General features: G+C 36.5%; 1 protein-coding gene across 1 annotated transcript in view; it reads right to left on the bottom strand.

Moving 5' to 3' along the window:
• Positions 1 to 2077: 2077 nt before the first annotated feature.
• Positions 2078 to 13629, bottom strand: part of LOC141342382 (zinc finger protein 236-like) — a 49349-nt gene continuing 37797 nt past the window's right edge. Inside the window, exons 23-31 of the mRNA XM_073846822.1 lie at positions 13242 to 13387; positions 12935 to 13154; positions 12610 to 12786; positions 10723 to 10860; positions 10075 to 10232; positions 9226 to 9411; positions 6183 to 6312; positions 5589 to 5786; positions 2078 to 2793 (exon numbers count right to left, since the gene is read on the bottom strand). Coding sequence (XP_073702923.1) covers positions 2627 to 2793; positions 5589 to 5786; positions 6183 to 6312; positions 9226 to 9411; positions 10075 to 10232; positions 10723 to 10860; positions 12610 to 12786; positions 12935 to 13154; positions 13242 to 13387 — 1520 coding nt within the window. The 3' untranslated portion in view covers positions 2078 to 2626. The remainder of the gene's footprint in view (positions 2794 to 5588; positions 5787 to 6182; positions 6313 to 9225; positions 9412 to 10074; positions 10233 to 10722; positions 10861 to 12609; positions 12787 to 12934; positions 13155 to 13241; positions 13388 to 13629) is intronic.

Below are 13629 nucleotides of genomic sequence, written 5' to 3'. Positions count from 1 at the left end.
CTTGTAGTTCTTTTTTTGCTTATTTAGCATTTAGAATCACTTTGTCACATTTTTGGTACAAAATGTTAAATGAGAATGAAAGCAGATTTCTGTTAATCTGGTTTAAAGGGGCTAGGATTAAGCTTAATCTTTGTCCAGGAGACCACCCCCATAGTCTTTAAAAAATGGTCTTCACTCACTGATCAACAGGACATTAAACTTTGAATCCATTTAGGTTCAAACGAGACCGATTTGACGTGGCCATTCACTCCACACTACAGAACCTCAATAAAAACACTATAAGTTTAATAAATTTTAAGGACAACTGTGAGAATTATGAAAGTAAAGCATTTAATGAACTGCATGTAAACAATAGCCGCTATTGGTTCAACCATGAATTAAATCTATAAAACTTCAACCAGAATACTATAAGATGTTTGAGAGGTATACAATTAACAGCAAATACCAAAATATGTGAAAATAATGTCCTAGCTATCTTTTTACACTAAACTCTGACCTCTTCGCTGAACATTGGCTGGTTTCTGTGTTAGCTGATACAGTTCGTACGGTCTAAGCACACAAATAGAGTAGTTATCATCAGTGACTCAATGGTGAATATTTTCAATGCAGATTTTAAAGGGGTCCTATTATGCTTTTTCACTTTTAAAATTTTAGCCAGTGTCTGGTGTGTATGTTTGGGCATAAGAAAGATCTACAAAGTTCGCACATCTCAAAGTCCACTCCAAAGGGAGATATTTTGTTTTTAAAAAATCCCTTTTCAAGAACTACAACGAATGGCTCCTTTGGACTTCTGGGTGTTATGATGTCACAATGCGGTCCATCAGAATATCATTAAGATACAAATTATGTGAAAAAATAATGTTTTTTGCTAAATTTTGTTTGATAAAATTTATTACATATACTCTTTTGGACCATGAGGGTTAGTAAATAAACAAAAACTGCCAGTAGGTGGTGGTTAATTCATTTGATTTGTTCAAATGGCTGATTAATTCAGGAGTAAAGTAAATGTTTCTTTATAAATGACCGATTGGACTTGAAGCGGATCATCACCATCAGACTGATCGGTGTGTGACATCAAAGTAACGAAAGAGCTATTGAGGGTCTGTGCAGCGCTGTCTTAAAGGGGCCATCGGATGGATGTTTTCCACAATATGATTCTTTAGGGTCTTAATGAGAAGTCTATATCATACTTTGGTTAAAATTTCTCAATGGTAGTGTAAAAAACACTCTTTTTACCTTTTCAAAATCAGCCCTTTTTAGAGCAAGCTATTCTGTTGCATGTTCCTTTAAATGCTAATGAGTTCTGCTCGCCCCGCCCCCTCTGCAGTGGGATGACGAGCTGTAATGTTTACTTTAGTTGCATTTAGCCGCGTTTAGCTGCGAAAATTGCTAACTAGCACATTATTAAGAAAGGCAATTTGCAAAGATGCATAAAAAACCCTTATACTCACTTCTGCTGTGGTTGAAGCTGCATCACGAATAATTCACACGAACATACATACATATGTAGATCGGGATCGGCGCTTTCCTTTTAAAAAACGAAAGTACCGTTAATCCTCTGCGTCTTCAGCGGCTCAGATGTCAGGAGTAAATGACGACTGCTATGTTCATTATTACATCCAACAACAGAACACCTCAATTGCTCAATCTGAGACATTCTTGTCTTCCCCTGCAGCTGTTTCAGCTCGGTGAGGGCGGGTCTAAGGTAAAGCCCTCATGTCAATCAACTATCGTGGGAGCAGCCTCTGACATCACACCGACAAGAAGCTGAGAATGAGCTGATTTTAAAAAGGGGATATTACTTAAAAGATTACAAAAATACCACTGGGTGGATTTTTATCATTGTAGGGTGGTTGTGTACACAAACTGCCAACACGCATTAATGTTCAAACAACATGTGAAAGTGAGTTTTGCATCCGATGAACCCTTTAAATCCAACGTGCCTATGGCCAGTGGTTCAACGCGCCGAATAGTTCACCAAATTACTTTCCCACGTAATCCATAAATACATCCATATATAAAACCTATATATTCATATAAATAGATTAAAAGTCCAGAAAGAAGTAAAAAATGGATAAACATTGAAAAAAAACCCCCTACATTTATTCTTAAATATTTTTGCATATTACAAAAATTTGCCAAAATTGGATTATTCCTATAAAACCGATTTATATTATATATTGAGAACTAAATCAAAGAAACAGCTCTACAACTCAGATATCAGATGTAATTACGCAGTCTTTTGACATACTAGCAATGTCAGACAGTGCTGTCTGTGCTAAATAGGTGTTTTAGTTTTACCACAGGTAAGGATGCAGCTGAAAACTACAGAATGTCCATTCCAAGACACAATTACAATCTTTACTTTAGTAGTGACAAATATGGCTCCAAATTAAAAATAGTAATAAAAAAAACTTTCAAAAAATTAAACCTTCAATCACAACAGAAGCGCTGTCTTTGACTGGTTTTCTAACGCAACAAGAAATATACAAAAACATGTACATTCACATAAATAAATGTGTGATTTGTGCAATGTAAGTCACACTCTCTGGCAAGAATAGGAATATAGTAATTGGCATCGTTAATATCAAATTAAGCAAATGTTACAGAAGTCAGATCAAGCTGTTCATGGGAAGACTGTGGGGATGGGGCACTGCCAGTCTTCTGAAGACTCTTGCACCACCTCCTCCAGATCCAGCCCTGACTGAGTCTCTTTGCCCTCTTGTGACGATGCCTGCTGGGAATCTGACTCAGAATCATGTTCCAACACCACTTCTACTTCCTGTGGTTTTGCTGTAAACAAATTAAGAAAAAGGTTAGCGGAATGAGTCAGTTTTTGCTAATATTATTAATGGTTCAAATGTTTGCAGTTAAAAATACAGCTAAAATATTTACAGAATTTGAATAAGTCTAACCTAACTGCTTTGACATTTTGAAAGATAGAAAAATAAGATGTCAGGTAAACTGATTAACTCTACTTTAGAATTGTTCTTATAGAGAAAAATACAGGCTTCTTATTAGCCATAGCAATTAACTCTAATTTGATTTCACCATTTTGGAAACAAATATGCATTAGGGCTGCCACTAACGACTATTTTTATATCGATTAATCTATGATCTATGGCTTTTTGATTAAAACATTTATTTAACAACTAAAACAGAGTATAGAAAAATTAAAACAGAAAAAAATGAAATAAAACAGATTTCATAGGGCCCTATAGTTATAATTTTTTTGTGGTAACAAAAATAGATTTAAGTTGTAACAATAGCCTTTAAAATTTCTCAAAATGCATATACAGGTGCTGGTCATATAATTAGAATATCTTCAAAAAGTTGATTTATTTCACTAATTCCATTCAAGAAGTGAAACTTGTATAATTTATACATTCATTCCACACAGACTGATATATTTCAAGTGTTTATTTCTTTTAATTTTGATGATTATAACTGACACCTAATGAAAACCCCAAATTCAGTATCTCAGAAAATTAGAATATTTCTTAAGACCAATACAAAGAAAGGATTTTAGAAATCTTGGCCAACTGAAAAGTATGAGCATGAAAAGTATGAGCATGTACAGCACTCAATACTTAGTTGGGGCTCCTATTGCCTGAATTACTGCAGCAATGCGGCGTGGCATGGAGTCGATCAGTCTGTGGCACTGCTCAGGTGTTAAGAGAGCCCAGGTTGCTCTGATAGTGGCCTTCAGCTCTTCTGCATTGTTGGGTCTGGCATATCACATCTTCCTCTTCACAATACCCCATAGATTTTCTATGGGGTAATGTCAGTTTGCTGGCCAATTAAGACTAATACCATGGTCCTTAAACCAGGTACTGGTAGCTTTGGCACTGTGTGTAGTCCTGTTGGAAAATGAAATCTACATCTCCATAAAGTTGGTCAGCAGCAGGAAGCATGAAGTGCTCTAAAGCGTCCTGGTATACAGCTGCGTTGACCTTGGACCTCAGAAAACACAGTGGACCAACACCAACAGATGACATGGCACCCCAAACCATCACTGACTGTGGAAACTTTACACTGGACCTTAAGCAACGTGGATTCTGTGCCTCTCCTCTCTTCCTCCAGACTCTGGGACCCTGATTTCCAAAGGAAATGCAAAATTTACTTTCATCAGAGAACATAACTTTGGACCACTCAGCAGCCGTCCAGTCCTTTTTGTCTTTAGCCCAGGCGAGACGCTTCTGACACTGTCTGTTGTTCAAGAGTGGCCTGACACAAGGAATGCGACAGCTGAAACCCATGTCTTGCATATGTCTGTGTGCAGTGGTTCTTGAAGCACTGACTCCAGCTGCAGTCCACTCTTTGTGAATCTCCCCCACATTTTTGAATGGGTTTTGTTTCACAATTCTCTCCAGGGTGCGGTTATCCCTATTGCTTATACATTTTTTTCTACCACATCTTTTCCTTCCCTTCGCCTCTCTATTAATCGCCAGCCTCTTTTGCAATTACCTTTTGTGTCTTGCCCTCCTTGTGCAATGTGTCAATGGTCATCTTTTGGACAACTGTCAAATCAGCAGTCTTCCCCATGATTGTGTAGCCTACAGAACTAGACTGAGAGACCATTTAAAGGCCTTTGCAGGTGTTTTGAGTTAATTAGCTGATTAGAGTGTGGCACCAGGTGTCTTCAATACTGAACCTTTTCACAATATTCTAATTTTCTGAGATACTGAATTGGGGTTTTCATTAGTTGTCAGTTATAATCATCAAAATTAAAAGAAATAAACACTTGAAATATATCAGTCTGTGTGGAATGAATGTATACATTATACAAGTTTCACTTCTTGAATGGAATTAGTGAAATAAATCAACTTTTTGAAGATATTCTAATTATATGACCAGCACCTGTATAATAGTAATGAGGCAATAATAATTAGTTTAAATAAAGAATCAAAAGAAAGAAATCACATGTTTTTATTACACAAAACTGTTAAAATACATAATGTATTATAAACAATGGAGCTAATGTAGGCCTGTAGACATGCAGAGGGCTCCAACGCCCTGACAATTGTTTTTACACTTCACTGTGCGATCTAATCCGTGTTTAATATTGACTAAACACCATTTAAGTCAAACAGCCACTTTATCTTTAATATTTGGTCATATCTTTACCACAGAAATGATATAGCCACGGTAATTTAATGAATATGTGGACATCAAAACGAGTAAACTCAGATAAGGATTTAAACTTTTTTATTTTGAAATCGCGATAAACACTAAAGCATGAGAAAGATGACGCACATATATTAAACCATCGCATATATTTATTTAACTGAATCGTAGTGTTTGCGAATTCATAATTATGCTTAATTCTGATTTTTAAATGGGTTTAATATATAATGCAGCATTGGAAAACTGTCTAATAATGCGTTTTATGGATTCTCATCTGTGAAGTGTGCCACTTCCGGTATTTTGCTGGCAAGTCGACGTGGGCAATTTTTTTTTTTTTTTTTATTAATATGCATCTACACACACTAGTTGTCATAAAGACTTGACTGAAATTGTTTCTCATGATCTTAAAAGCCTTTTGATCATTAAACAGAAACTGATAGAACTGAAAATGCTCAACATACCATGCAGTTTGTTGGAGGACGGCAGATAACCATGAGATCTCTTCATATGCAGCTTCATGTTGCTCTTTTGAGTGAAGCTAATAGTGCACACTTCACATCTGTAGGGCTTCTCGCCTGTGTGCTTGACCCTGTGCACCTGCAGAGCACTTTTCTGATTGAATGCTTTGTCACACAGCGTACACTTGAAGGGCCGCTCACCTAAACCCGAACAAACACACCAATGAATCATTCGTAGGAGATACAAAAATCTGCATTATATCATACACTGGTATAACAAGAAGAGTAATTCAAAACATTTTGCTCTCAAAAATCTCAGTGTGGTTATATGGTGTAAGAAATTCATAATAATGGAGCCTTAAAATGCATTTTTAAAGTTTAACTAATTTTAACTACACATAAAAAACAACTAAAAATTACGTCTATGACTTCAGCACATGTAATTACAATGTAATTACAATTTTTAACCGACTGAAAAGACTTAAAAGGTTCACAACTCACAACTGGTAGAAAACAGCTTAGTGGAACAATTGCTATGCTATACAGAAATTGCTATAAGTCGGACAAAGACAAAGCAAGAGTGAAGATTTGCTTTACCTGTGTGTGTGCGATTGTGTCTTTCTAACTGGCTGGGTTTGGCAAAGGCTTTGTCACAGTTAGGGCATTTGAACACTTTGGGTTTCTGAGAGTTCACTTTGGGTCCCTTCTTATGGACATACTCGTGCTCCTAAAAGATAGATTTGCAAATGCAAATTTAACAGTTTTTAAAAGCCTCAGAGGATCAAAATAAAATGTATAATCCCATTTATAGGACAATTAATATCTAGGCAAAACCTCTTTGACTTGCTGTTGAAATATTTTAATAAAGTAAATGGGAAACATGAATGTACTTTTAAAATGGAATGACATCAATTATGTATGTGGATAAGCATTTGTTCATAAAGCATTACTGTGCAAAAGTAGCAATAATATTTCTCAATATGAGTTGTAAACACAGAGGCTTCAACATTTCTATAGGGGATATTTTAAAGTGTGATTACTGATGAGAGTTAATTTTACATGGGTAAAAAGTGATTGCTTAGCAGCTGTAATGTGCTTATTCTTGAGTTGCTGCTATGATTTCTATATAACTTACAGTTATAGTTTTTATACACTGTGTATATATCAAAAACATGTTTTCTCTATGACTGTTGAATTTGATAAAGCAATATCTGTGAATTGTTGGTTGCTGTTTGTTAAATTTTGTCATGAAATGAAGCAGACTGCTGCCATCTGGTGTGAATAATAATAATAATAATAATAATTCGTTACATTTATATAGCGCTTTTCTAGACACTCAAAGCGCTTTACAGTGTCAGGGGTATCTGCTCATCCACCACCAGTGTGCAGCATCCACCTGGATGATGCGACGGCAGCCATAGTGCGCCAGAACGCCCACCACACACCAGCTTACTGGTGGAGAGGAGACAGAGTGAAGAAGCCAATCAGAATATGGGGATGATTCAATGTCCATGATGGTCAGAGGCCAATGGGCAAATTTGGCCAGGATGCCGAGGTCACACCTCTACTCTTTTCGAAAGACATCCTGGGATTTTTAATGACCACAGAGAGTCAGGACCTCGGTTTAACATCTCATCCGAAGGACGGTGCTTTTTGGCAGTACAGTGTCCCCGTCACTATACTGGGGTGCTAGGACCCACACAGACCACAGGGTGAGCACCCCCTGCTGGCCTCACTAGCACCTCTTCCAGCAGCAACCTAGTTTTCCCAGGAGATCTCCCATCCAGGTACTGACCAGGCTCAACCCTGCTTAGCTTCAGTGGGTGACCAGTCTTGGGCTACAGGTTGATATGGCTGCCGGTATAAATGTTGCAACAATAATAGCCAGGAGAAGACTAAAGAAGATTTTTTTTAATTTTGTGCATGTTATTTGTTACTCATTTACTTTCTTTTTAATTTTTTGTTTTCTATCAGATTTTATAGAGTGATTTTTTTTCTCTATTACATGTGTATCACAATTACTGGGACTTCTAGAGAATATCATGAGTAAAAAAGTAATGGAACATGACTGTTGGTAAACAGTGACTTTCTGTTTCACTGGGCTGTAAATCTCAGGTGACACAAGTCCAAGGTTTCTATAGTCTATGGTAATGACCTGAGAATACAGTAATGATGTGCAAGTTGATGAGCTACTAAAAGGTAAACTAAAGGTTGATGAGCTGAACAAATCATAAAATGCTATGCGTTAACAGCTCAAGAGTCGAAATGGCATTTTCTCCTACAGGTTAATAATTAGGATGTTGAGATCGAGATTTTAATGATCTGGAAGAGATACTACAGTGCTTTGCGAAAGTATTTATACCCCTTCATTTTTTTTTCACATGTTGTTATGTTGCTGCCTTGTGTTAAACTGCTTTAAATTACCTTTTTTCCTACATCAATTTACACTTCATACACCATAATGGCAAAGCAAAATCTGCTTTTTAACATCTTTGCAAATTTATAAAAATTAAAAAAATAAAAGACTGAAATGATTCCATTGCATAAGTATTCATACCCTTAACTGAGACAGTTGGAATTTAGCTCAGGAGCATTCATATTGCTTGTAGATGTTACTACCATTTGAGTGAAGTTAACCTGTGGCAAATTCAATTGAATGGGTATGATCTGGATAGGCACACATCTAAATAAAAGGCATAACAGCTGTAAATGCACATCAGAGCAAAAACCAAACCCGGAGGTAAAAAATACTGCCTGTAGAGCTCAGAAACATGATTGCATCAAGCAACACATCTGGGAAAGAGTTCATAAATAATTCGGCTGCATTGAAGGTTCACACAAGCATGTAGTCTCTGTTACCCTTAATGGAAGAAGTTTGAAACAACCATGACTCTTCCTAGAGCTGGCCTCCTGGCAAAACTGAGCAACTGATGGAGAAGGGCCTTCGCTAGAGTGGTGACCAAGAATCTGATGGTCACTCTAGTTGAGCTCCATGATCATATATGCAGATGGGAGAAACTTACAGAAGGACAAACATCACTGTAACACTTTATGGGCTTTATGGTGGTGTGGCATAACTCAATTCTCTCCTCAAGTAAGACACATGAAAACACACTTGGAATTTGCAAAAAAGCACCTAAAGGACCCCCAGACAGTGAGCAAAAAGATTCTCTGGTCTGATGAACCTCAATACCAAGCATCGTGTTTGAAGGAAACCAGGCACTGCTCAGCATCTGCAGAGTACATCTCAAAGGTAAAGCAGCCTCATGCTGTGGGGTTATTTTTCAAAGGCAGGGACTAAAGGACTCGTCAGAGTAGAAGAAAAGCTTAATGCACCAAAATATTGAGATAGTCTTAATGACAACCCAGTCCAGAGCATTCAGAAAGGTGCTTTTTAAAGGTGCTTCAGCTATTACTGAGTTAAGGGTATGAATACTTATGCAATGTACATTTACTGATTTGAGTTTTTTTTAAGTAATTTTTTGTTAGTAAATTTATGAAGTTCTGACAAAAGTCTGTTTTTGCTTTGTCATTATGGTGCATGGAGTGTAGATATGTAATAAATGATATGTAAAAAGTAATTGAAAACAGCACAGAATAGAGCTACTCAACCCTTTAAAGATGTGTATGTGGATGGTACCTTGAGGTGTGTGGCTCGTTTAAAGGCTTTATTGCAGACACGGCATACATGGCAGCGGTCCTTTCCATGAGCCTGTCTGCAGTGTCTTCTGAGAGCATTTGCTGTCAGCAGCACCTGACTGCAGTAGTAACACTGGTGCTTTTGCTGTGTCTCTGCTTCTTTCTCCTCCGTCTGAGTATCTATTATCTGTGTGAATACATAAAACACAGATCTCCGCTAAATAAAAAGTAATAAAGATTGTAGACAGATCTCACAAAAAAGCAGTTGAGAAACCCATGAATGACACTCTGATATTTCATATTTTAAGTTTATTTATATAGCACTTTTCACAATAAACACTGTTTTAAATCAGCTTTAGAGATTAGATTATTATATGGTGGTATGTACGATTACTTGTTTTTTTTTTGGTTTGGGAAGGCATTGGGTCTCATTCACTAAAAATTCTCATTGGGTCTCAATCACAAATAAAATACTTTTGGCCAGATTTACTAAGCAAATCACCTTCGTTTAATACTGTCCTCCAAAGTATTTTATGTCTGAAATGGAAACTCCTATGAATACAAAAATTATGAGCAATTATGTAAACATATTTTGGCATGAAAATTATTTGTAGCCTTTTTCTGTAGACCCAATATATCGGTAAACACTTCAACAATACACAGGTGAATAGCATACAGTTTGCACATATAATCCCCAAAATAGATATCGTGAGAAATGGAACCCTGCTGAAAAAACCAGCATATGCTGTTTTTTTCAGCAGGGAACTCAGTATTTTTTTTTGTTATTTCTCTGATATGATAATTACTCTTGATAATCTGTTAAACGCATTTCCCACTTGTGTGCATTTACCTGTGTGTTTAGGTTGAGAGAGACCGTATCTAGTATCTGTGTGTCCGCCAGAGTCAGAGTCACACTGCCATCGCTGGCCATGCCCGCTGATGACATCACCAGGCTCTGAGCTGACATGCCTGTCTGGGATAGGGAGGTGCTGGGTGCCAGTGAATTGACTGATGGGAAGAATTAGAAAACAACCTTCTTAATAAATGATACTGTCCATTTAAATCTAACCATGTCATGTCAACAAATGGAAAGTCAGCCAGCTATTCATTATGATTTCTACATTCAAAGTAAAACACAGAAGTTTAGGCAACTGCTGCAAGGACCTTGTGTGCCATCTAGTGTTTTAGAGAAGAATAAAATCAAGGGAACTTCCCAGAGATCTACCTGCCTACATAGTTCAGTTCCAACCCTGATCAAACACATCTGTATGTAATTATCAAGTGCTCCTGAAGATCTTAATTAGGTGTTCAGTTGTGTTTGATCAGGGTTGGAGCTGAACTTTGCGGGAAGGCAGATCTCCAAACAGGATTGGTCACCACTTTTTTATGCCATGAAACTTAGCGCTACTGTTCCATAAACAGAACGTACACAAACACATTATTCTACATGCCAGATCCTCAAAATATATATATATATATATTTTTATTTAGCTCTCACCGGTCAAGGCTGAGGGAGGAGGACTCTGAGGAAGGAGCTGCTCACTGCTCAACGTCAGACTGTTGCTACCTGGAGCAAGTCTGATCCCAGTGTGAATGTTTGAAGTAGAGGTTGTACAGTGGGGCAACAGGTCCTGACCTTTAAACACAGACACAGAACAGATACATGAAGAGATTAGTGTTTCACTTTATATGGCTATTCCAAAACACCAGACTTTTTTTTTTTTTGTAATATTCAATACAAGTATACCACTGTTTGCGTATCAAACTTTTTTACTTCAAGGTAAAGAACAAAAAAAGAACTTTGTCGAAATGCATGGTGTTGTTTATTTAGTACTGACCTGAATAAGATATTTCACATTAAAGATGTTATAGTCCACAAGAGAAAATAATAGTTGAATCTATAAAGATGACCCTGTTCAAAAGTTTACATCCTCTTGATTCTTAATATGGTGTTGTTACTAGAATGACCAAGAGCTGTGTTTTTTTGGTTTCATGATTGTTGTTTATGAGTCCCCTGTTTGTCCTGAACAGTTAAACTGTTCTTCAGAGAAATCCTTCAGGTTCCACAAATTCTTTTGTTGTCTGGCATTTTTGTGTATTATTTTATTTTGAGATCCATCTTTTCACACTGAGGACAGCTGAGGGACTTATATGCAACTATTACAGAAGGTTCAAATGCTCACTGATGCTCCAGAAGAAAAAAAAAATGCATCAAGGGCCAGGGGTGAAAACTTATGACCTCAACAATAATTCCTGCAAGTTTCATAATTCAGCAAACATTTATTCACTCTAACATAAGTTAAATGAATTAATTAATCCACAGTGAACACGTTAAATCAATTGAAATCCTGAAATCCTTTTCCCTTTTTCTCTTATTAAGCAATTCCATCACCTAATAGAATATATTTAGGGGCAGGACCTGATCTTGAACATGGTTTATTTCATGTTTTGCAACATAAAGTCTTACATGAACATGAATTAAAATGAACACACACAAAAAAATGATTAAAATATATACATAATACATGTATTGTAAATTTAATTTATTCTTATGATGGCAAAACAGAAATTTCAGCAGCCATTACAGACTTCAGTGCCACATTCATCTTTCATAAATTGCTGATTTGGTGTTCAATTATTATCAAACATTATTATTAGTGCTCACTTATTATCAATGGTTCTTATTATTATCATCAAAGATGATTGGTACTTTTTTGGGGAAATTGTTATTCTTTATTCAGAATTATTTAATGACAAAAAGTTCAAAAGAAAAGTATTTATTTGAAATAGAAATATGTTGTAACATTATAAATGTTTAGACTGTCACTGATTAATGATTGATTAATTTAATGTGTCCTTGCTGAATTAATGTATGAATTTCTTTAAAAAACTTGAATAGTAGTGTATGACTAAATACACTGATTTTTTCATCATTTATAATAAATGGTTCCTGATCATATCAGCATTCTAATCAGCATATTAGTAAGATTTCTGAAGGACATTGTGACACTGAAAACTGGAGTAATGATGCAGAAAATGTAGCTTCGCACCACAGGAATAAATTAAAGTATTTTGTTGTTTATGTGTTTTTTGTAATGTATTTTTTTGTAACAATATTTCACAATATTTCTGTTTTTACTGTATTTTTCATTTTAAAAAAATGCAGAGAATGCAATAATTTTGACTGTTTTAGAAACAAGATCTTCTCTTGCCATCTCTGAAACATTTTTACAACTTCAAAAAGGTGTCTTCCTAAAAATCAACATATTTATGACTGAACATATAATTGCATCGAAACAGTGAAAAATATAGTAGGTAATGTACAGTGTAACCTTTGGGGTTTGTTTATTGGCGTGTTTGAGTAGTGTGTGTCTGTGTAGTTTACCTGCTATAGTGAGTGTGATCTCTGATGTACTGGTGACAGGTGTAGACGCAGCAACACTGGTCTGTGCTAAAGCTTGTGTCAGACTGGAGTTATTGATAGTCAGTGTGATTTCTGGAGCACTGTTGCTAGCGCTTACAAGACCTGCAGCACTGGACACTTGTGACAGCTCCTGAGAACCTAAATGGACAAACATATTAATATAAGACATGAGTTACATCTAACCAAAGAACTCAAAATTTACTCTTGAATAAAATGGCTCAAAGATTGCCAAAACCTAAAGTAAGAAAAAAAAACCTACTACACAAAAATGAGCAAAGAGACACACCGGCATTATCCTGTTCGTTTGTCAGGCTGCTGATGGTGACGCTGCCTGGGGCGGGTGCAGGTTGCAGCGAGAGGCCACTCAGAGGGTGAATGACTACATTAGCAGGAACCGAAGCATCTCCAGCAGTCATGAGGTGAGCTGTTGTGTGCTGCGTTAGACCTGAGTCAGTCGTCAGAGAGTGAGACAGCAAACTGCCATGCTGCAGAATACTGGGGTCGATCTAAACAGAGAGATACAAACAAACATTACTGCATCATCATGCTTGCTCAGTACAGCTAATCAAAGTCTTTTAAATCAAATGTGTTACCTGTAAAGTGATGTTGTTAATGTTGCTGGGGTCAATCCCAGAGATCTGCACATTTGGACACACTAGGTTTGTAGGTGTGAGCTGCAAGTGAATGCCTTCAAGTGTAGCAAGACCCTCTGTCAAAGAGACTGTCAGATCTCCACCCGCTGGGTCAGGACAGCAAAAGAGTAAAAAAAAAAAATCAGAATAAACGAAAACTTATCCACCTCATCCAAACCCACAAGACGTTCATTCATTATTGGAACACAAATGAAGATATTTTTTAAAGAGCAGGTCAAATGGTATTTTAAAAGTGTCATAATATTGTGTAGGAGTTTCTTACAACAGGTTTAAATGCATCTACGATCAGAAAACATTGTAATTTTATCAAAATACACATTTAATATTA

Source organism: Garra rufa, chromosome 9 (genome assembly GCF_049309525.1).
Source record: "Garra rufa chromosome 9, GarRuf1.0, whole genome shotgun sequence".
Taxonomy (NCBI): Eukaryota; Metazoa; Chordata; class Actinopteri; order Cypriniformes; family Cyprinidae; genus Garra; species Garra rufa.
The sequence above is the reverse complement of the archived record's forward strand: the minus strand, read 5'-3'. Positions and strand labels throughout refer to the sequence as shown.